Here is a 23,992-nt window from a genome sequence, read left to right as displayed (position 1 = left end):
TTTTTTTTTACACATTATTTAAATCAGTCCACAATAGTACAGAATCAGACAGAAAGGAGAATGTCCAGAGCTGAAAATTAACTTTATTCTTGCGACGCAGTGGAGACTTCTGTCTCACTGGTGTACACTAAGGTTTCATCTTGAACCTATTATCTATAATCCTAGTATTGAGCATATATATTTACTTACACTGATGAAAATTGAATGTCAACCACACTCTTGTGGAGCTAAACAAACAATGTATTCAACAGACAAAAAAAAAAAAAAAAAGCTTGTTCGTCAATTCAGCACTGCTGCCAGAGTCTAGTTTTGCATTTTGTTTAAAGCAACTTGTACTTTCAACAGGAGGATTAAACAGAGCTGGGATTACTGGTGTTTTCGACAGTGAAAGGAGCTTCCTCGTTTCTTAAAGATACAACCTGTGAAAGTGGAGTATTAAGTCCAGACAACAAGGAAGCCAGTCAACATCAAGACGCATACACTTGACTTCCTTCTGCGCTCTTGTCTGAAGTGTTTTAGAAGTTGTTAAATGTTTTAATGTGATCATGTTCAAGGCGTCATAGGTAGCCTGACAAAGGCCTGAATTATATGGACATGAACATCTTTAAGTTTATTCATGTGCTTGTGGCGGTTCATATGAAAAAAGTCCCAAATGAGTTATAAAAAATATAATTTTCCCTACAGCTGATTTTTAGTAAAATGTCCCCATGGCTGAAAAATGAATAAATAAATGATGTTCTGCCTACGAGCTTAATGTATATTCTCTCAATTCACAACCATATTGTTCACCCTTCAAATATAAGTCTGTAACTCTGAAGACGTGGCACTTTGAGCTGACTATGCTTTCACTTGTCTCATGTTGGCAGTGCTCTGTCTCTGTGACGTCCTCAACGATGTTGTCAGGACTGTGGTGCTCTCCAAGGTGCTGGTACATTGACCAGTAACAACAACAATATTAGTTTTCCATAAGCTTTACATTTGTTGTTTTTTTAGGGCCTTGGATGCCAAGATACAATAATTATTTTTTGTTTTACATAGATGATATTCATTAACCTCGTCTTAAGTATTTAGACACTAACTGCACTTTGGTCGTCAAACATCTGCTTTGGTTTACTGTCCTGTGTTTTATACTATAATCCAGGCGAAGACAGGACCAGCTCATGCATGATCTTCCGTGAGCGTGAGGCTTCACATGAGTGTGTAGACAATAATGTCGGGGCAAGGGATAAATCATCACATATCTTTGCCAATGAACACCATTTTATAGTTTTACAATATCAAGGAAGTGTAATAATTAGTAGTAGTTGAGGTGAACAGTAGTTGCAGATTTAATAGCAATTGTAGTCGTATGGTGCGGTGTATGTAAAACCATATATAAAGGTTCACATATGCATGACAGTTTTTACATTATTTGCAGTAGGTTGATTTCTATAATGTTTATGAAATGAAGATATTTCTGTGACCAAATTAATAATACCTTGATAACTTAAAATTCAAGCATCATCTGCTCAGTCTGTAATCTACAACTGTACACTGATATTTTGACTTAAAAGAAAATTTGCTGATCAACCGAAAACATCTGACCAGGATTTATTAAATAGTATGTAGGCAACTAATATCTCTTATTAGCATTGATGGGTAACTTGACAGGACCTCTGGACACAGGTCTTACAAAATGTCAGAGTAATAACCAGGAAGATACTCAAAACGACCTCAAAGAGACACAGAGAGACTCAACTATGACAAATATATAACGGGACGCAAAATGTTTACAAAAAAAAACACCAATCAACTACAACCAGACCCAAAATGACCACACGGAGATAGAAAATGACCACAAAGTCACATATATTGACGACAAAGAGAAATAAACTGACCACAAAGAAATGTGTTTTGGCTACAAATAGACACACAAAAGCTACAAAAAAGAAAAAGCCACCAATGTCCATTAGTCACCATCTCTTTTACCTTCACGTGTGGTTGTATATCCAGGGATAGTCAGATATTTAGTTTGTTGGAGATGGTGACCCCAAAGCAGCTCATCAGCTCATTTAGTCCTACAGTTGAGCCGAGCAGGACTTAAATGAGAGGTTGTTTGATCTTGGTTCAGGAACAAAGGAAGTCCAAGTTCAGATCAGAACGAACATGCAGAAATGTATGACGATCGACCAGATACAACTGTGGTTACTTAAAAAAGACTTCTCACACTCGCTGTTGGACATGAATGTAGAACTTCTGATCCTTGATACTTTTAACATCTTCATTAAGTGGATGGACGTAATAAGCTTGTTTGTGGATGTGCGCAATCACCTGCCACTTAATTTAGTTAATTACAGTTACTTAATTCGTATTAACGACAACAAACTTTTAAGCGCCCTTCAACTAACCCAAGGCCACTTGGCATGAAGGAATCAAGCAAAGAATAGCACACAAGTAAACACTATATTAAGCAAGCATGAACTACACACGGTTAGCAAAATAAACTACATTAACAAGCAAAAGCCTAAATCATCAGGCCTGGACTACATTAATTGGGATGTATGTAACAAGTAGGGTTTTTTTTGGAAGGGAATTCAAAATGGTGGATCATCTCATTGGCATTTTTTCTGATGAACATTTTGTTTAACAATGGACTGAGAAATGTATTTCAACTGCAGTTTACTAATACTGGCCAAATGTGCCAGTTATCTGTCTTCAGTGAGGTCTTAGAGTGTCTTCGACTTTTAAGAATGGGCTCTCCAATCCTCACTGTATGTGCTGGTTCATTGATAATAATGTTGTGGCTTAGTGAAAATAACAAATTAGAGAAGTCTGCATGTTCTTTCCAAGCTGTGACAAGTAAGCGTATGCTACATCACAGCCAGGTCACTCCAGGTGAGACAATGAGGTTAATCCAATTGTGATGATGACAGACAGTTCCTCCATATGGAGATGGGCAATTAAAAGTGTATATTACTGGCTGGAAAGATACACACGTATCCATTCACCATAACAAATAAAAAAAGTTATTCAAATAGTAATTGAGATAAGAATTTTCACCTTGGCTCAGCACATGTATAGGTTAGGTCCATTCTCATAGATCATCCTCAAATCAGAATGATCAACGTAGGGTATATTGTTATACCTAATCATAAACATAGATAGACATGTGATTCCAGATTTAATTAGCTTGTTTAGAAGTTTACAAGATGGTGTTAAAAGAGCTGTTGACTGATCTTAATTCTGATTCTTTGATCACTTGGTGCCCAGACTTTGTCCCCAAACCGCTCTATCCGGTGTTAAGGCTAATTACAGTCCTCTTTCAATTTGTGTCCTTTAATCCCATGTTGGCACATTGGTGATTAGGTTAGTGGTGAAGTATAAAACTCTGACTGTGCAACTCTGACTGTTGAGTCCACCAACACTCTTTGGTTCTTAAGGGCGAAGAAGCTCAACAGGACAACGTACTACTGAAGATGGTTTGGGAAGGAGGACTCGAGCCTAATGGCACAGAGGGCAAGAACTTCTACATCCCCATGTCCAACAGGACTGGGATTGTTAGAAATCCCTTTGAATACCAACAGTATTATTTGGCTGATCCTATCATGTTCAAGCTTTTAGCTTTCTACATGTTCTTCCTGATCTGCACTGGAACTCCCATCAACGGTCTGACATTGTTGGTCACGGCACAGAACAAGAAGCTCCGGCAACCTCTTAACTTCATCCTGGTCAACCTGGCTGTGGCTGGACTGATCATGTGCGCCTTTGGATTCACCATCACCATCACATCTGCTGTCAACGGCTACTTCATTCTTGGAGCCACTGCCTGCGCTGTTGAGGGATTCATGGCCACACTAGGAGGTAAGAAAGGCGAATCAAAAAGTGTCTTCTTCAGTGTGTCTTCAATATATTTGAAAAAAAGAAAAACGTAATGTTTCATAATTAATTCAACTTTTCTCTCTGCAGGTGAAGTTGCTCTCTGGTCCCTGGTAGTCCTTGCTGTTGAAAGATACATCGTCGTCTGCAAACCCATGGGAAGCTTCAAGTTCTCTGGTACCCATGCAGGAGCTGGAGTCCTTTTCACCTGGATCATGGCCATGGCATGTGCTGCTCCCCCTCTCTTTGGCTGGTCCAGGTAATTTAAAGTATTAAGCAAAGATTTGCATATGTTAAAGCCTCTCAAATGCACCATTCTGATTGTATTGATACTGTGAATGCAGAGGGTTAATATCTGTTCATACAACTGAATAAATGTGTGTATTAATGTTTTCTGAACTTGACATAGGTACCTTCCTGAGGGCATGCAGTGCTCTTGTGGACCTGACTACTACACTCTGGCTCCAGGCTACAACAATGAATCATATGTCATTTACATGTTCGTCGTCCACTTCTTCGCTCCCGTCTTCATCATTTTCTTCACCTATGGAAGCCTTGTGCTGACAGTCAAAGCTGTAAGTTTAAGTTATTTTGACACTATTTAGGCATTTGTTTTGTTAATATCATTGACATTCAGATTATCTCCCAAAAAATGTCCACTTCTGATGAACTGATCTTTAATTTGATCAAACACTTCAGGCCGCAGCCCAGCAGCAGGAGTCAGAGTCTACCCAGAAGGCTGAGAGGGAAGTGACACGCATGTGCATCTTGATGGTCTTCGGCTTCCTCGTAGCCTGGGTGCCATATGCCAGTTTTGCCGGTTGGATCTTCTTGAACAAAGGAGCTTCCTTCACAGCCTTGACTGCAGCTATCCCAGCCTTCTTTGCAAAGAGCTCAGCCCTGTATAACCCTGTTATCTATGTGCTGTTGAACAAACAGGTCAGTTTGTATGAAAATGATCTTTATTTTTCAGTGTTTACTTTGAACACATCATAATGCACATTACAAGCTTGTGATTTTTACAGTCATTGTTCTCATTTTCAGTTCCGTAACTGCATGCTGAGCACTATTGGAATGGGCGGCATGGTGGACGATGAGACCTCAGTCTCTGCCAGCAAGACAGAAGTGTCCTCTGTCTCATAAATATAGAGACATTTTCATATACCTGGACATTTTCTTTTTCTATTGTCTCTTTGGTTTGGAATAATCCTCGATGTGGACTGAGTGAAGTTCAGAGATGTCTGGACTACTTGACCAGTAATGAACGGCGCCAGCAACAAACTATTTTCTCATATTTGATTTGATGGATGGTGAAAACTGTTTGTCACGTCGATGTGAATTCAAAATCATGCAAATCATGGGAAAATCTGTGAACACATGTATGTGGATGCTCACTTTGACATGAGTCATAGTAGCCCCTGAAATGTCTTAGTTATTTGGCACCATTGATATACATACATTATACCCTAATGTGGTTGCATTGCCACAATATCTTTTTTTCTCTCATACATCAGGGGGAGCACATGTTTGTATTTTCAAAATGAGCAACTATATATAAAATAAAAAATAATAAAAATCTACTGTAAACATTGTATATATATATATATATGAAGATAGATAAATAAATGCATGCATAAATATGTGTTGTCATATTGAGTTAATTTTCTGACTACATGCTATAAAAGGCAGCTGCAAATACTATAAAAAAAAGGTGTCTATTCCTGAAACAACAAACAGTTTATCAGGATTTTAATGGGTTTCTCTTGACAGAGTTGTTCAGGGCTTAACTGACTGACTAAATGCTCCTTTTCTAAGAGTCAGTCTGGCCCTATACATGCCTCTGGGCTCTGTGCCCACAGGAAGATGTTACAGGATGACGAAGTGGTAAATATAGAGCAGGTTAATCCAATTAAGAAGGATACTATATATTATATATTAAAAAATGTGATGAGATCACCATAGTGTAGCAAATGGTATTTGCCTTCAACTTAAGGCTCAGGAAAGTAGTAATTTACTGTAACCAGTATTGGTAACACTTTATAATAACTCTCATGCTAGGAAGCATTATTTAAGTACGAGTAAACATTTAAGTCATCATTTATAAAGCATTGTTCCAATATTAACACTCATTAATATGAAATTCATTTTATTTTATTACTTGATTATTTTTATAATATTATTTACATGTGAGCAGTCCTGCTGTAATCCTGTAATTTCCCTACTGAGGGACTGTTACGGCCTGCCTGAGTGTCGAGCGGTACACAGGCCTAACACACATGTCAAAAGGAAAGTAGCTTTGGAAAGGGTGGAACAAAGGGAAACAAGGCAGGTGAGGTCAGGTAAGCGGCAATACATAACATTTATTGCCAGCTGGTCAGTTAACAAAACTAAAATAGAAGCAAAAAGGCCTTAAGGTCTCAAGGCCAAAACAACAAACAAACCCCCCACACCAGCTACAACACAAGATAGTTCTTCCCTATTGCATCAAAAGGAAAACAATGCTGACCTCCCTGTCTATCCACAAAACAGGAGAAAATAGAGGTGAGAACAAAAACGGTGAATCCAATCTACAGCCATCAGACAGCAAGAGAGGAGAGTTAACTCAGGGGGCGTGACAAGGACTAATAAATATATACAGTGGTCCCTCACATTTTTAGGGTTACATGTCTGTGAAAAAGAGGATGTCTGGCCACCCTATGTAGTACGAACCCTGTCTCCAGCAACAGAAGGTGACATGCCAAATTCAAATTACGGTAACTCTTCGAAAGTTAACGCTTTACAACGTAACTCCAAAGATATACAAGCAGAAAACACAGCATGCAGCAACGGTACGTAAAGACCGCGGTAGCGCTTCTTCGTTCCCAACTTGAGTTTTCCGAAAAACAATGACCGGCAACAGACCAGCATCGATGTTTCATGACATCTATTGCTTTTGTCCATCTGGGGAGAGGTATCCTCTCTGGCTCTCCATCAAGTTTCTTCCCTTTTTTCCCTGTAAAAGGGTTTTTACTATCTTTATTTAGGGGAGTTTTTCCTGATCCGATGTGAGGTCCTGGAAGAGGGATGTTATGATTGTAAAGCCCTCCGAGGAAAATACAGCTGGGCTATACAAAATAAACTGAATTGAATTGAATGTTTCTTATTTCTTCCTCAGCGGTCTTTTAGGCTGGTCATGTCTGCGCTCTCCTACAGCAGAAGCTGTTACAGCGGTCTTTACGTGGCGTGCGGTTGAAAGACAGCCGTGTGTGTCTTCTGACCTGCCTGCTGTGTTCTGCTGCAGGAGAGAAACACACAAACAGCCTAAAAGAGCACTAAGCAATAAATAAGCATTAAGAAACATCAATGCTTGTTTGTTGCTGTCATTGCGCTTTGGGAAACTCACGTTGGGAACGGAAAAGCGCTACAGTAGTCTTTACTATAACTTATAATTATTAAATATAATATATATATGTTTTTTGTTTTTTTTAAATATTATAATAATTATAATACTCAGCGGGCTGGATAATACAGCCAGCAGGCCGTAGTTTGCCCACCCCTGGTCTACCGCCTTCACTGTGCAGACTAAATTTACATAAGTGAAGAAGATGGTGAAGAAAGGAACACAGAAGTAGTAGGTGAACATGTTTAATACGTATGATTCATTGTTGTAGCCTGGGGCCGTGGTGTAGTAGCCTGGCCAGCAGGAAACCTGAATGCCCTTAGCAATGTACCTACAAATACAAAACACAAATAAATGTTGGATGCAACATAAACAATGTTGACATTGTATGTTGCAACCTTTCTGTGTGTAACCTATGAGAAAAAGCAGGAAGTTAATATAAAAATAACAAACTGCAGTTTATGAGACAGCAATTGTGTCACATTTTATGTTAAATGCCATTGTACAGTGAAAATGCTAGGATTGTTGTATGCGCTTTAAACTCTTCTCTTATGGTCCCTCACAGGCAAAAGTGTCCCAATCGCTCTTACAGCTACAAGTCCTGTGGTTTGAATCTGACTTGAGATCCGACAAAATACTCGATCAGATGGCACTCAGTGATTCCACGACGCACAGACCGAGACGAGAGACTGGATGAAGGTTTTCTTACTCCACGTCAACTTTATTTATAACACCAACAGGTATACAAATAAAACTGGGTTGGCTCCGGTCCGGATTCCCCCGTGACGGCGAGCTAGATCACTCAACCGTCAGAACCAACTAACTTGTAAACCATTTGGTAATAAACATGATTTCATGAGCAAGCAAAGGTCCCACCTTTCTTCTCATGTTACATAGTTCTCGTCATTTGTTATTGACCAAGTCCCCCAATCAGTTCTTAGCCAATAGTGTCTACGTGCGATGTTATGCTGGCCTGTGGCCCATACTCCGGTTTCCTGCTTGAAACCTCCCTTCTGGCTAGAACTTGGACGCGCCCCAGGTCACAGTGACTGTTTCGAAACACCTGAACTCTTCACCACAGGAAGTGCGAAGGTCGTAATATGGCTCCATCCTGTTATTCTGACTGGACTTGACAACAACGTGTTCTTCCTTATGGAACGTTCTAAAGGGTCGTGTGCTTCGCAAACTCTTAGAAAGGCCTGGCTTCTGCCAAAAATATGTACTGTGCACAGAGGAACATTAGGAACCTGTGTGTGTGCTTATGTGTTGTTGTAGTCGTTGCTGGGACTACTCATTGGATTTGATATTACCTCACGTGGATAAAACATTCACTTATATGTATGTATATGGCCGTGACAACATGATTCTCTAAAACATTTTCCTTCAACACATGCTAAACTAAAATTACCATAACTCTTCAAAAATGTACGCTCTGCGTATTTCCAACGGATGCTGAACGCTAAGAAGCTGAGCTTTCCATTGAACTGTGATCTGAAGTTCCTGCAGGTCTGTGTGATAATTAAATCAGGGCTAATCCACTTATTGTTGTAACTTCTCCATCATATAATGAGGATTGTGTCCTTACTTCATTAGTTAAGTCTGAACCTCTGACTTTATTTGCCTACCATTGGCTTGCAAATACCATTAGTTTATGGTAAACCATTTACTTCAGTTCGATAGGGGTCAAAAGGCTTTTCCTTGTAGAGAGTATTGTTTGAGTTTAACTATCAAGCCGGACCAGAGTTTGCTTTGAAGATGTATGAACAAAAGGCAATGAATGCAGATAAAACAGTAATCGTTAGCTAAAGTGAAGAAACCATGTCCATTTCACATCCTGTTAGTGTTTAAAAACTAGAACTGATAATGTATGTTCTCCTCTGAAATGACCAGAAGCCAATTGCATCTGTCTTCACTTGTTGTGTTTCCAAAGATGCTGTTTTATGAGCGCAGTATTACATGTTATGTAAAAGTTTAGATATCATGGATGATTTCATACATTCATTGTCTTAACCTCAATATGAAACTGAATTACTAGTATGTCGATGTGGACTAAAATTTCTACACCACTTGGCTACTCAACATGCCTTTCTTTTTAACGCTGCAACAGGTTGTGCATTCAGTATGACGGACTGCTTACTGCAGCGAACTAATTTAAACAGCCAGGCTCCCTCATCTTGTTGGCAGGTCTGCAGTTGTTCAGACAACTAATCCATTTATGGAAACGTCAAACGGGTGTTATCAGATAATTGGGCTAAATTTAATTGATTAAGCAAATCTGAACCAATTACCTCATTATTACTGGCCTGTAAATTAAACACTTATTCTGAAAAGTAGCTCTGGCAGTGTCAGTATCCATAGCAACCAAGATCAGTTTAATTGGTTGGTCGTTCATGTGCGACTTCGCACATGATATATATATATTATTTGGTGCTTGTAAATTAGGTTAGGAGTTTAAAAAAATGAAGTTTTCAACATTTGAATGGCATTTGTGCTGTTTATTAATGGCTCAGTTTTAAAAAATGTATTCCTGTGAATGGAAGTGAGCCTCATTTACTTAAAAAAAATACATAATTAATCAGATTTTGAAAACTAATTTATGTTTTAGCAGTTCATGATGTTTGTAAGTTTATAATGGTTCATTTAAATTATTTATTTGATAGAGTTAAAAGCATTACAAACACTTTTGTTTTTACAGCATATGGCAACACATTCTGAATTGGCATCATATAAGAATGTGAGTTTGAAATTTAAATGGAGGGTGTAATTTATATCATGCTGCAATCCATTGCATTGTTCTAATACATAACCAGCATGCCAAATGTAATGCAGTTATCAATAATGTTACATGTTGAATAGTGTGGTGGGAATGAGTCTTAAAACCTGGAAATTAGTGCATACTCATGCTCATGTGACCGTAGTGTAGTTGGTTTATAGCCTAACATTGGCTTCTTCTTCTTTGTATTGCAGTCACACATTAAACATCTTGAAATACAAGATTATCTTGCTGATCAAAATGTGAAAGTATCATGAACTTGTATAATGCCACTGAATTTATTTTCCGCAATAATCCAAAATCCAATGGAAAAATCCCCTTGGTTTAGGTCAAGGGAACCAGTAAGATGCTAATTTATGGATTGGCCTGTAAAAAATAAGTCATCCCTGCAGCACTTTATACACCTGTGCTTTTTCTACTATGGTTTCTTCTATGAATGTTAATATGTTATCTTGCAAAGAGGGAAAACAAACTTGGCATGCAGATGCAAATTTGTGAAGATGCTTGTGTACTTTATATTGCTAATAGATCGTCAGAAAGTTTAAAACATCTCTTCACAGAAAATGTGTACATTTCTTTTATATAACTTAAACAATCAATATAAGGAACAATGTTATAACGTCGGGAAAATATCATTTTAGAAACATTCATTTAAGGATTTGACTGTAGTTTTAAATATGCAAATATATCAAACTACTCAGTTATTTTGACTAAATGTTTGATACTTAATTACAAATTTGAATACATATATATATACCAAAATTGACAAGTCACAGTTTATGAAATAAAAACACTCATCAGCATACTTTCAGTTTACAGCAAACAAAAGTTAATTAAATAATCCTCATCCACAATGCATAGCAGTGTAAATCTTTTCAAGTGTAATATGGAGTACTATTTTCAGATTGTTTTTATGTTTAAATAACTTTTAAATTCAAACAGATATCTAAAACATATATATACACATATATTTGAGGCTATAACTTTTTTAATAAATTAATACATATATGGGTTGTTGGGTTTAGTTTTTTAAGGTTAATTAATATAATATAATAGTCAGTCTTCTTAATGACTGATCTGCATATGTAGAACAGAAAGAGTGTTCACTGCTGGTTGGCTTTGATGGGGAGTGTAAAGTAATTAAAATAAAGACATTGTGTGTCTTTAAATCAAACATTCAAGTTATTGACCCTATATAAGGAAGTGATCGGGGGGAAAATGATAATACAACTGTAGTAATGCCCTGGATGTACGAAGAGGAAGCCATCTGTCACACAGCTTTCATATGTATGCCAATTCCAACAAGTAGGCTTTCCAGACCAAGGAGCTTGTGTTTATCTGCTTAGCGTCCAAAAATTGTCACTAGCAAGCTGTTAAACCGGAGGGGTTTTGGCCCTTTCTAATCTTCAATCCGAACAAATTGGATTCACACCTTGTACGTAATTCAAAAGCGTTGAGCAGGTTGTCTGGGAGTCAGGGCACACGTTAGAGGTGATACCTGTCTCCTTTAATTCACAAAGTCTTCACATGTGATTACAGTGGTCACATACTGGCTCCAGAGTTCAAGAACCTCAAAGAAACTGAAGGTCAAGTATATTTTACCTTGCTCCTCTGATGATCATAATGAGATGTATTATGTTTAGGGGACACTCAGGGGCCAATATTGCCACACATGGAATCATATAAGTACAATAAAATGTAATGCTGGCAGCTGTTTTTGTGATTTAAAACATCCTCATCTAATTATTTAGATGTAAAGGAACATACTTAAAGCAACCTCCATTGTGTGTCCTTGTCAGCAGCTAAAGAAGTAGTATTAAAAGCTTTAATTTTGTAAAAGTAGCAGTGTATAACTACTTTTTACAAGTAAAATTCCTGCCTTTAACGTTTAACTTTAATAAAAGTACAAGCATAAAAATATACATATTATCTTTATAAAAGTATGTATTATAGGCTACAGGGGAGTCAATTATATGATCATGTATGTTATATTACTGAAATATAAGTATTTTGTGTTTTGTACAAAAGCTCTAAAGTTGCGTCTTGTTTTTGACTATATAATGTACTGCTATTTATAGTCCTACTAAACACTATGAATGTTTATTAGTTTATCTTATTAAATCATGAACATGTTTGAAATTGTTAATTTGCTTCAGTCTTAAAAATGAAGTGCAATTTACTGAACACATTTTATAACCACTATGAATATAAATCAGTCAAAATGTTTTTAGTAAAGGTGCATTTTTCTTTAAATTCTGAACTTGCTGAACATAATACAATCAAACCAAGAGTGACCGGAGAATACACCTCTTGAAAATAATGAAACATTTAACTACAGTTATTCATACAAGACAGCATTAAAACCTGTTTAAGAATGGTTTAAAGCCGTCACAGTGGTGATTTGCTTACATTGTGCATCCGGTGCAACGAGAGCTGAGCTCTAAATGAGATTGATATAGAAGCTTGGAGATACTCTCAAGCCCGAGGCAGGTGAGAAGTTTAAAGCTTAGATCAAAAAGGAAGCCAGCTTGTGCGTAAAGTCACAAATACACAACACAACAGTAATTGGATTAGCTCTCTGCTTTACAGCTATGCAAATACTTAACACACTCCTGTGCAGGTTAGGTGTTGGGAGTGTAACAGGAAATGCTGTACCTAAGACAAAAAGGGACAGTAGCTAATCTGTTAGTAGGTCAGGAAGACGATATGTGACTGATCTGGAGCGCATTGCGCCACCTTACAAGCAATGAACACATATAAATGTTGCCGAGCACACTGACGAACACGATTTTAGAGTTTTCTATCTACATTTCTGGGGGTGAGAGCGAAAAGTAACGTCATGAATCCATGTGAAGAAACACGGTTTTTACTATGTGCAGATGCCTAGTGGGTTGAAGGTTAATATGACTAACGGAATATAAAGTGAATACTCTCCTAAGAGTAGGCACCATGATGATAATCTATCGTTTTACAATATAGGCAAAAACAGAGTTTTGGAAGTGGAATGTATGTGGTTTAGTTGTGACAAAGTGCATTTTCAAATATCTTTCCTGAGGAGAGCAGAATTGTTTAGTTGATCCCCAGGAAACTAATAGGAAACCGTTTTGAAAACTGCTTGAATCATTTTTAAGCAGAATATTAGTTGTTTTGGTTTGTTGGATGTTGTCTATTGTTGTTTCTCCTTCACATGATAATAAATGAAGTATCCTTACTAAAAGTATGAAGATATTTTGAGTTGACTCTCGTAAAATAGTCCTGAGAAATTATTGATCATGTGAAGGTATACTTTAACATTCATTGTGAAGGTAATCTGTAAACATATTTGTCTTGAAGAACTCAAAAGTATCCTACAAGGTCACTGTGATGCACTCTCTGCTAAATCACAATCTCCAGATAATTAGTATGTCATTCATAAACACAGTTATAAATGTTTTATGCTTGATTAAAACCCTAGAAAACTAACGTGGGGTGATTTTCAACCAGGCGGCTGTGGTTACATTGTGTTGCTTTCGTCTGTTGGGTCTTTGTGTAGCGTCATGCTGCTCTCTGACGTTATTGAAGGTGGGCGTGTCTCTCTGCTCCAATCCATGGTTCTTTCAACAGGCACGTGTTCAGATGATTTTCACCTGCCGTTAGTGATGGAGGATGAACATTTTTTTGATAGGTTTTATAATTGAAGGGAGACTTTTCCTCACAGTTCAAGGCTCACATGTCCCAGGAACGGGTGGACCAGAGAGCAAGTTCATAGCTCTGTTATTTTTATTTTTTAATCATGTTTTATTGACGATTTCCAAATGTATTTATTGTTTTAAGAGAAGTTCTATAGGTGAAAATAAAAGAAGCGTACTTCAATGTGCCTTGTATTGTTGTATTATAATATATTTTGATGAGAAGTGTATTTTATCAGGTACATTATATAGACGTTAGTGATAGTGTGACTTTTTTTAATGTTAGTGTTCTAGGCTTAATTCGCTCGACAACGATGCGTTTCATGATTGGGTCTTCATACTGTATTCCCCATTTGTAAATTGAGTAATATATATTACAAACCAATTATTAGAACCAGAAGAATGAATGAATGTACCAAAAATGGACTCAAAGTCATTGTATAATACACTTCCTACTTCATAAAAAAAGGGCAGACGACAAAAGGAGCAGCACAAATCTACTAAGGTGAGAATAAATTGTAGCTTGAGTTAAAAAATATTATCACATTTATACTTTTCAATTTCTTATCATCATGTGGTTCATGAGTGAATACCTCAAACAGAACTACTTTGATATTGGTTTATGGATTAGGAAAACCCATGTGAACAACAGTCTAATACAGCAGTAATATGACGGTAACAGGCAAATCACATTTGTATTTGCTGTTGCAGCACCCTCTTGTGGTCTATTATATACTGTTCAGAAACGTTCAATATCAAATTAATGCTCGTGGTTGTTTAATATTGTTGTGTGTTGGAGTGTTAGCATTAGTGTCAAAAATAGGAAGATCATTGAATATGAATTCATCCTGGTTTTATTATTGGTTTCGAACAGTCGAAACCACCATGTTACATTACCGGATAAGAAGGCTTCACATGACTACATTTGATATTTGCTCGTTACCTTTTATATTTGCATGTAATTTTGGCATCATTTTTAAGGTTTCATTTAATATATATATATATATATTGTCAATTTTATATATTTTTTAAATGTGATTTATTAGGATTTGCATTTTACTAATTGACCGTATGTATTTCTATTGTTTTTTGTTTTTTTTTGTAAAATTGCGACACTATTCTTAATAATCCCAGGTAGGATGAAAATACTAAAGTGATACATCGTGTATGTACATAGATGTGCGCCTAGAAAAAAGTACCAGAGGTTGGACACCTTATTACAGCAATATACATTGTTATTAAAGCGTGGTGTTTTGAACACTGACCTTCAGCGCCTCCATGAGGCCAAAGCTAGCAATATGCACCGGACTATACAATAGGTCAGACATGTGTGTTACTTGTACAACACAAGGTACACTAATAATGTTGCAGATTAAGAAATGTATTAATATGGAAAATTAATATATTTTAACAAAATCACAAGGTACATTAGACAAATGAAAGATTTAAAGCTAATTACACAAAGAAATTTAGAAATATGGAGTGCTTTGGGCAAGGGGTGAATCAATCAATCATGTTTATTTATAGAGCACATTTCGTATGATAGGATCAGACTCAACACAAAAGCAAAGACAAAGATCTTATGACGTAAATATAAAACTCAGTTGAGTGCAGATCTCTGCCATGTGTGTCTGCAACAACTGCTGTTGTATTGTGTTTCATTTAATACAAGTGCTTTTGACTTGATTCAAATTTAAAAAGAAGAGGCAAAGTAAATATATGAGCAACAGACTCAAAGTCATCGTATAATACACTTCCTACTATTGTGCTAAAAACACTAAGGTAAACTCCTGAAGCTGTCCGCCCACAGAGGAGCAGCGGGTTTCAGCAGTGTGTGAACTGGGAGTTCTGTTTGCTGTGAGCCAAATACACCCCACCCCCAAAAGTTTGCAAACAGTTTTTGCCCCACTGTGTTTCCAACCACACAATAGCAGGATCGGGGTTGGCAATACACTCAGTTGTGTTATCTCTAACGGCACCCGAAACAGTATGCAAACTGCATACTGTTTGCATACTGCAAAATCAGCCAATCAGCCATGGGCGAACATAGAGGCGCACGACCAAAACACATCACCTCTCTCCAAATGTACAACTGATGGAGACATGATAATTTAGGATAAGGTTTTACATAGAGAAAAAAAACCCACAGAAGGTAAAAAAAAAAAGTATAATTAAAACGGAATATAATAAGAGGGTATTATTAGAAGTACTAAAAAGGTGATAATAATGAATTCTAAAACAAAAGTTTGATCTGTTAACCACACACTTAACAAAACAAAAAATATTTGGAAAAAGATGTTTCTCGTTCTCTTCAAAAGCAAACAATGTTTTCTCAAGATAACTACAGTTCCTCAAGCCAAAAGGAATGCTTCACAATGTGAATCTGTATGACTGAATGTGTCATGTATTTACACAACGCATTTATATTGCTGCCTAGAGTATTTTTATTTGCACTGTAATTAAAGTGTGAAAGAGCAGAAGACGCACTTTACTTTGGACATGCCTGCAATGTGTTAAAATAACAGGCTGAATACCAAGTTTTCCCTCAAATTCAGGTGTTACAGCAAACAGGCGTGGACTCATAAACGAGTTTCACACTCACCTAACAATATTCTTTACCTCTATGCATGAGGCTTATTATTCTATTCCAGTATCTTTTCTGGCAGTTTAGATGATCTCCAAGCTCTGTTACCTTTGTCATCAGGACTTACTGTTGTGCGTAGTGTGTACAGGCCTGTGAAGGTATGAAATGTTTCTTCAGTCTTTATTTTATTCTTTGACGTTGCAGTGGGTAAGTCCTTTGCTGGAGTGCAGAGAACTTTCATTCTCTGTGTGGAGAAATAAATAACCGTTACTGTATGTTAACAGTGGTGAAATAACACATCAGCTGAACTATAATTATGTTTTCTCATAATAAAAACAAACTGTCAATAACAACTACAATACTGTTGCGTCTTCTTTTTCAAGTAAATCCACAAGAGTAAAACCCAGAGCAACAGCAGCAAACACCACAAATCTTTACATAATGTTTTACTTGAAATACATTTACATACTTCAGAACAACTAGGGAATAGGCACAAACTAAAGGTTTGGCATAATTTTAACTGAAAACTATAAGAAAACCTCACAATAGTACACGGTTGTTTGTTTTCTTTGAAAAAGGTTTGCTCTCCTCACAACTGTCACAATCCACCTATTCTCACATACTTCATTGAACTTTACTCAAAACAGAAACATAGAAGTGTTAATGTAGCCTGTTATCCTGTTAGAAAGTCAAAACTGAGGTATTCAGTAACATGTTACTGTACCTGTCTGAGTGTCCCTGGAGTTACACTCACAGCATACAGCATCCACAGAGGAACCATGAGGGTTGAAGAGAGAGTGAAGAATCCTCCAATTGTGTAGCCCCACCAGGGATATTCATAAGTGTTGTTTAAGGTGAGCGGAGTGTATTTGACCATGGAGAAGAGAAATGTGAGCTAAAATAAATCAGCAAAAAGTAAATAGAGAATGCGTAAAAACTCTCAAAATGAACGGATTACTCATTTGTATGACACACAGGAAAGACAATTCACAATTAGCTATTGTGTATTTAATCACTTAGCATGCTAAGGTGTTATTGCTGTTGACTTTACAAACACCTAATGGCCATATATATTCAAATGTAAAACTTGAAAATAAATAATATGGACTATACCTTTAGGACAGAAGCTTCTGCAGCTGCCAAATACACATGTTTATTAGTAACTAAAGCGTGACAAGGCAGACACGTCTTCATCTCCAATACTTACAGTACAGATAGCTGGTGTGAAGTACTGCCAACAGTATTTCATAAAAGGCCATGGTCGATAACCAATCATGTCCTTTATATTTTCATACTGTTGATCGGCACCTGATGAACCCAAATGTTAGCAACATATTATGCTATCAAATAAAAAATCAAAGTGTTGAATGATTTTGTAAATAGCTTGTCAAAATTCAGCGTCACATAGTAGGAACAACAGGAAACTTTAGGATCTCATCTTGCATTCAAAATAATTTAGGCGTGTGGTTTAATGACGCCTTTAAAATCATCCATCTCTACAAACAGTACATCCTATGAAGAGCTTAACCGAACCCATAATGTGTCCCTATTGTATGCAAATAAATCTATTATTTTTCCAATCCTGTTAAGTGTCTTAACTGTCAGGTGTCTGCACAACATAACTATAGAAAGAGGGATCCAACAACAGAAAGATCACATTTTACAGGGTTAAAAGTTTCCCTTACCATATACCCATCCAATACAGAGTGACTGAAGAATAGCAAAGAGCAGGAGTACCCTGCCACTGCAGGCATAGTAGTCAAACAGCTGGAAGATATATAGGCCTCCCTGCAAATGATAAGAACCATGTCCTTCAGTGAAATGCAATGCCATTGCATCATTTACACTCCATACAGTCCAATATTTTTATTGTAAAAGTATTTGTCATATACTGCTATATATATGAAATATTTTCTTTTGGTCATACTGAAAATGAATGCTTAATTGTTTTAAGAAATCAATATTATAAAGTTGAACTCTCACCTCTGTGACCATGAGAATGCCAACAAAGAAACTTCCAACAGAAATGGCAAGAAGTAGGAGTTTGCGGCGACAATGGTTTTGAAAGAAATCAGGATACATGTCCGTGATGGTTGTGACCAATGCCTCTTGACAAACAAACTATGGTAAAAAAAAAAAAAAAACGTCTTAACGCAAAAATTGTAGTATGTGTCTAATTATTACATTCCAAGCTGATTTGAAGTCCTACCTCACTATCTAATCCTAAGAAGATGATCATAATGAAGAAGAAAATAGCCCAGAGCTGGGGAAGTGGCATTAGAGCCACAGCACGGGGATAAGCTATGAATGCCAACCCCGGACCTGTAAAAGGTATGGGCAAAGAAAACGTCATATTTTCTTAAACTATTGAAACTGTATCACTCTGGGTTTCTGTCAGGCAGTATTGATCTTCCATACCTGATTCAGCAACCATCGATATATCCACACCTTGCTCCTTTGCCATAAAACCGAGCACAGAAAAGATGGCAAAGCCAGCTACGAAGCTGGTTAAACTGTTTAACAGGCAAAGGTAAACACAGTCTCTGTAAGAGAGTAAAAATATAGGACAATTAGCGGATCCATGCTCTGATCCAAACTAATTTAATTTTAAAGTACAATCTGTGTGAATGCCAGAAATACAAACCTGTAGCAGTTGTTGCTGTACTTGTTGTGACTTCCTAAAGATGTCAGAACACCTGTGCAAACTCCATAGGAGTAAAAAACTTGGCTTCCAGCATCCATCCATACCTGAGAGGTTTAGATGTGTTTATGTTCAGTTTAGGTTTGCATGCAATTGCCACATTATTAAAATGTTCAAAATATTCAATGTCTCTGCACAATGTTCACATGAAATCATTTGTTGTCCTTCGATGCCACCATTGCAATACACTAGCCGCTTGAAGTAAATTAAGCATGATTGACATGTTTAATTATTGTGTTGCTTTTTAACTTAGTATTTTAAATTAGCTGCAAGTCACATAAGTTAAAAATGTAACTTAATAAAGGTAGTAACACATTCAATTAATTCCCATGCTGGATTCAAGTTGTCACAAATGTTATTCCTGAAAGAATTCTGCCTTATCTAATGCAATAAATTAATGCCATGCTAAAACGTTTCTATTATTTTAGTAAAATGTTTGCTAGCTGGACGTTTTGTGACTTGTAGCTGTAGGAGTTAAGCTGTGTTTCCATGCATTACAATGCTTTCTTTACACTTTAGCAGTAATTTTGTGTTTACGTAGTTATTTAAAATACTTTGCGAAAGGAAAAGCAAACAAGACTTCAGGGAAATACAAGAAAATGTGGGTCTTCTGTGTTTCTTAGAGGACTTTTTAATGTTAAATGTCTGTCTATCTTTGCACAAATGTGGAGGACAGTAGCCTATATTGCTATTCCATGATCATGGACATCCATGGTCCCATGAGGATAAACCCCTCTGATTTGCAAATGGCGTTTGACCCGGAGCAGAGCATTGGACGCGGCGCAAATTCGTGCGAGTTGAAAATATCCCAACTCGTGTGACACAAAGTTGAGTCAGCCAATCAGCGTTGAGAAGCTCCACCGTCATCACCGCCATTTTGCCGTTGCTTAATCAAACTTGTGCCGGTCCCCCTGAAGTAACCCAGACACGATGGAGTTTGATGTTCCGACGTTTGTGGAATTTACACAACAAGTATAAAGCTGAACTTGTGGTTATTTCCATGGCGGATGGCGGAAACGGTATTGTAACGCGTTTACTCAAAACACAGTTGTGCCTCACAAAGCAGCTAGCCAGCTGCAGACTCTTTTGGTGATAATAAGGCGCTCAAAGCACTTCAATAAGATTTGGTCGTACCTCTGGATCAGTGAGGCGAGATGGGTTTGGGTAGAGGTAGAACATAATTCCGTCTTTAGCCCCCGGTAATGTTAGACCACGAACAAGCAGCACCACCAGCATTACATATGGAAATGTGGAAGTGAAGTAGACTACCTAAGACCAAACCAACAGCATTTGTGTTACTTTTCTAAGTTAAATATTTTAGGAGCAGGGTTTTCATGAAATCCAACATTAAAAATGAACATTAAGCTTGTACTGTACCTTGCCTGTGGATTTCACTCCATTCCAAACACAGAAGTAACACACCATCCAGGCAAGAAGTAGACAAAGTGCCAGGTCCCAACGAACTTTGCCAATGTTCTCGATCCCAATGGACAGGCCCAAGATTCTCCTTCTGTAACAAAGTTTATTCAGGAAAACACAACAAAAACAATACCTGCTTCAATATAAAGCTTTCATTAATGCTACTTACTCCCAAAATTCTACAACCGAAGACGTGTTATTTCCATTCAGGTGCAGGGAGGATGTTTGATTGTGACCATGCTCAAAGCACTCGTCTTACATGAAAGAATAAGAAAGGTTGGGAAAACATATTTAAAAAGTAAGCACATTGCAGAGTTTAATGTGCCATTGCTGAGAAATACATGCTGGGTACCCGTGTTCCAGCTGTTGTTGCAGGTCGCCCATGGAAGCACTGACTTGAAGGATGAAAATAGGTAAAGGAACGTCCAAGCCAGGATGATGATGTAATACACCCCAGTGTACAAAACCACCACTTGGCTTCCGTAACCTAAACCTGCAGAGAGATACAGATGTCAAATTGTAATACCATGAAAAATCTATATTTGTGAGGCACTTGTACTTTACTTGTACTAATTACTTACTACTTTATCAGTTGGAAGGCTTCTAACATTAACTATTCAAATTGTTTAGTTATTAAGCTTTTGATGATTTTTTTATGAATGAATAGGATCCATTGGGGAAAATCTTCAAATCCTCTTCAACTTTAAAAGCATACAAGTTATGCATACATTTAGCTAAGGACACCATTTAACTTTTAAAATGTTGAGAAAACCTTCAGCAATTTTTTTTTAAATTTCAAATGTTTTAAGTATTTTATACCTTTTTAACTGTCACCACTTTCGTTTTATGTTTTTGTTCTGTCTTTAACATGGATGTGTATTGCGCAGCTGAGAGCGCGTAATGTCACACTTATGCTGTGGTCTCACCAAACGTGGCACGAATTCCATGTAAAGTCAATTCTCCTTCCCATCTTTCCTTAACCCCGTGACGTTTCCACAGAGGTTAAGGAAAAGTGCTTAGGGTTAGACGTTAGGAGGTGATTATTTGACTATTCGACCGCAGCCTTATACATGCACACATATACGCAAATGACTTCTGTCGCTCTCTGTCTGTCTTCCCTTTAAAATAAAAGCCCCATGAATGAACTGTATTTAAAGAAAAAGCTTAAATGAGGATTTTTTTTTCATAAATACTTACTGGTCTTACTTATACGTCGACTACTGCTGCTCATATTTTGACTATTACTACTACTGCTAATCATACAAATACCACTACTACTGCTGCTAACACTACAACTACAGCTATAAATATTACTACTGAATACGACAGCTATTGTGACAGTCCCTGATCACTGAAGGTGTGCTTGATTGCGGGATGCAGAGCACCTGGGCCGGAAAGGGGACACTGTATAAGAGCCCTGCACTCATGTTGCTCACTGCGCAGGTTTGGGGGAGAGATACAGACCGTTGCTGCAGTCCTGTTTGGTTTTGGTTTCCTTTCCTTTGTTTTCACCGACAACACTTACATACAATATCACAAGCATGCACATTAACATCACTGATGCTACTGACTGCCACACTACAAACTGTTACCTGGTTATTTATGTAAGTTAAATAAACTTTATGTTATCATCTGTGCCACATTTGTCATGGCCTAGGAGCTGGGTTATAACACTATTAATGACTACTGCTATTACTACGAATATTACTATGACTACTTCTACTCATACTGCCATTATTTCAACTTCTCTCTCTCTCTCTCTCTCTCTCTCTCTCTCTCTCTCTCTCTCTCTCTCTCTCTCTCTCTCTCTCTCTCTCTCTCTCTCTCTCTGTCACTTGGATTGTACTTCATCTCTTGGATTATTTAGATGCCGTTTTCCTTTCAATGTTTCCAATTGTACATTCAAACAAGGATTTTCAGCAGTTAAATTGAATGCTTTTGGGCTTCAACACTTCATCAGGTAACTTGCCTTTTCTGTATTTTCAGCTATATGCAACCATATTAATTATACAGAATCGTTTTGAGCTGATCAAGTAATGTGCTTAAAAGCACTACACTTACCTTCAAAAAGAGGGCAGATTTTCCTCCAACATGTAATTCCACCCTGACTGGTGTACTGGCCCAAAGATGTCTCCAGGAAGAAGAGGGGGATGCCACAGGTGGACAAAAACAAAACATAAGGTATGAAGAAAACCCCTTTTAAAAAAAAGGAAATATCTGGTTAAAATATTGATACAATTGCACAAATTTGTGCATTTGCATTGTACAGTTATGCAGCGAGAAGAAAAAATTCTGAGTTGTAAAGTTAAGTTGTAAAATATTGTTGTACAAGACAATTATTAACTGAATACAATCTTAATCGCTTCCAAGGCTAGGCAAAACAAATATTTACCTCCTCCATTTTTGTAACACAGGTATGGGAACCGCCAGACGTTTCCCAGACCGACAATGTGTCCGGCAACTGCCAGAATAAACTCAATCTTACTGCCCCACTGCTCTCTTTTCTGAGGTTTGTGTTGAGCAAGTCCTGGTCGTGTCCCACAGTTTATCAGATTTTGTTTCACCTGTGAGTTTTGTCTTTGGTCCATGTCAACCTTTGGTAAGAATCTAATTTTATGTCAGGGATGTTGAAAACACCGAACAGCAATGTCAGTTTGTGGTAGATGAACCTGTAGTGAATACAATAAATATATCTATATATTTGTTAGGGTCAAATACATTTCTTATATAAATGAAAATGGACAATGACATTTTATGCAGTAAAATAAAAACAGATTTAACTGGATGAATAAATATTCCCTTCAACACCTTAAAATAGTTAAACAAGACCTAAACTTTAATGAAATATGCAGTCCTATAAAATCAGTCAAAGTCAAACCTGAAAGAAGTTTGCGTATTTCTTCCGCGGACAGTTGTATTCTGAAATAAAACACCAGCCCCCTTCAAGAATAAGTTGAGCAAAATGGGTTTCTGTGAGGAGTGGCCACTGAGAAACTCAACCAGTCTATTCTTTGGAACCAACAGAAACCTAAAGTGCAGAGCTATACTTACATCATTTATTTTTCTTGTTGTACATTTGAAGAGAAAAGGTATCATTGTTGCAGTAGTTAGTTTTTCATAAATCAATAGAAGCCTACATTAGAAAACTCTGTATTAATCCATCTCAATAAGTATTTAAAGTAGCCACCTCAATCAGCTACAGCAGTAAAATGTGTACATGCACAAGTTTGATCAATTTAAAAATATTGTAAAATACTCATTTACTTAAGGATTGAAGAATTTATTGTACTTGAAAAGAAATATTTCAATGTTGTAGTAGGCCTATTGTTGATGTATGTTATCTATAATTCTGTTTCATAGTTTTAGACAAAAATACACAAAGTTTTGTTTAAAGTTACACTTTCACCTGAGTTTGAAAGCTATCTTGGACAGGTTGTCCCTTTCTTCGTGTCACGTTGCATAGCAAGAGGAACAAAAGCAGCTAATCTGAGGATAAAATTTCTCACCTTTCTCAGTCTTATTGTTCTTTCAGAAAATCCAAGCCCGAAACCAGTCATTTTTCACTGTTTTCTACCGTTGTTAAAACACACTACACATGTAGACTCGTTCTTTC

The 23,992-nt window shown here is 37.1% G+C and overlaps 2 protein-coding genes across 2 annotated transcripts; one reads left to right on the top strand and one right to left on the bottom strand.

Moving 5' to 3' along the window:
- Nucleotides 1–3,455: 3,455 nt before the first annotated feature.
- LOC137796485 (green-sensitive opsin-like) lies at nt 3,456–4,998 on the top strand. The gene is made up of 5 exons (XM_068594438.1): nt 3,456–3,840; nt 3,946–4,114; nt 4,265–4,430; nt 4,555–4,794; nt 4,900–4,998. Exons 1-5 carry the CDS (start codon nt 3,456–3,458, stop codon nt 4,996–4,998), a joined length of 1,059 nt encoding a protein of 352 aa, XP_068450539.1.
- Nucleotides 4,999–15,386: 10,388 nt separating this feature from the next.
- Nucleotides 15,387–22,967, bottom strand: slc6a22.2 (solute carrier family 6 member 22, tandem duplicate 2). The gene is made up of 14 exons (XM_068593593.1): nt 22,772–22,967; nt 22,441–22,575; nt 20,732–20,872; nt 20,549–20,633; nt 20,338–20,470; nt 20,095–20,229; nt 18,904–19,007; nt 18,678–18,802; nt 18,469–18,581; nt 18,243–18,380; nt 17,945–18,047; nt 17,467–17,567; nt 16,984–17,154; nt 15,387–16,503 (listed from the first exon to the last, which is right to left on the bottom strand). Exons 1-14 carry the CDS (start codon nt 22,965–22,967, stop codon nt 16,318–16,320), a joined length of 1,866 nt encoding a protein of 621 aa, XP_068449694.1. The 3' UTR covers nt 15,387–16,317.
- Nucleotides 22,968–23,992: the final 1,025 nt, after the last annotated feature.

Source organism: Clinocottus analis, unplaced genomic scaffold, assembly GCF_023055335.1.
Source record: "Clinocottus analis isolate CAN_PGR_092001 unplaced genomic scaffold, fCliAna1.0.p SCAF_3, whole genome shotgun sequence".
In the NCBI taxonomy this organism is placed as follows: domain Eukaryota; kingdom Metazoa; phylum Chordata; class Actinopteri; order Perciformes; family Cottidae; genus Clinocottus; species Clinocottus analis.
The sequence above is the reverse complement of the archived record's forward strand: the minus strand, read 5'-3'. Positions and strand labels throughout refer to the sequence as shown.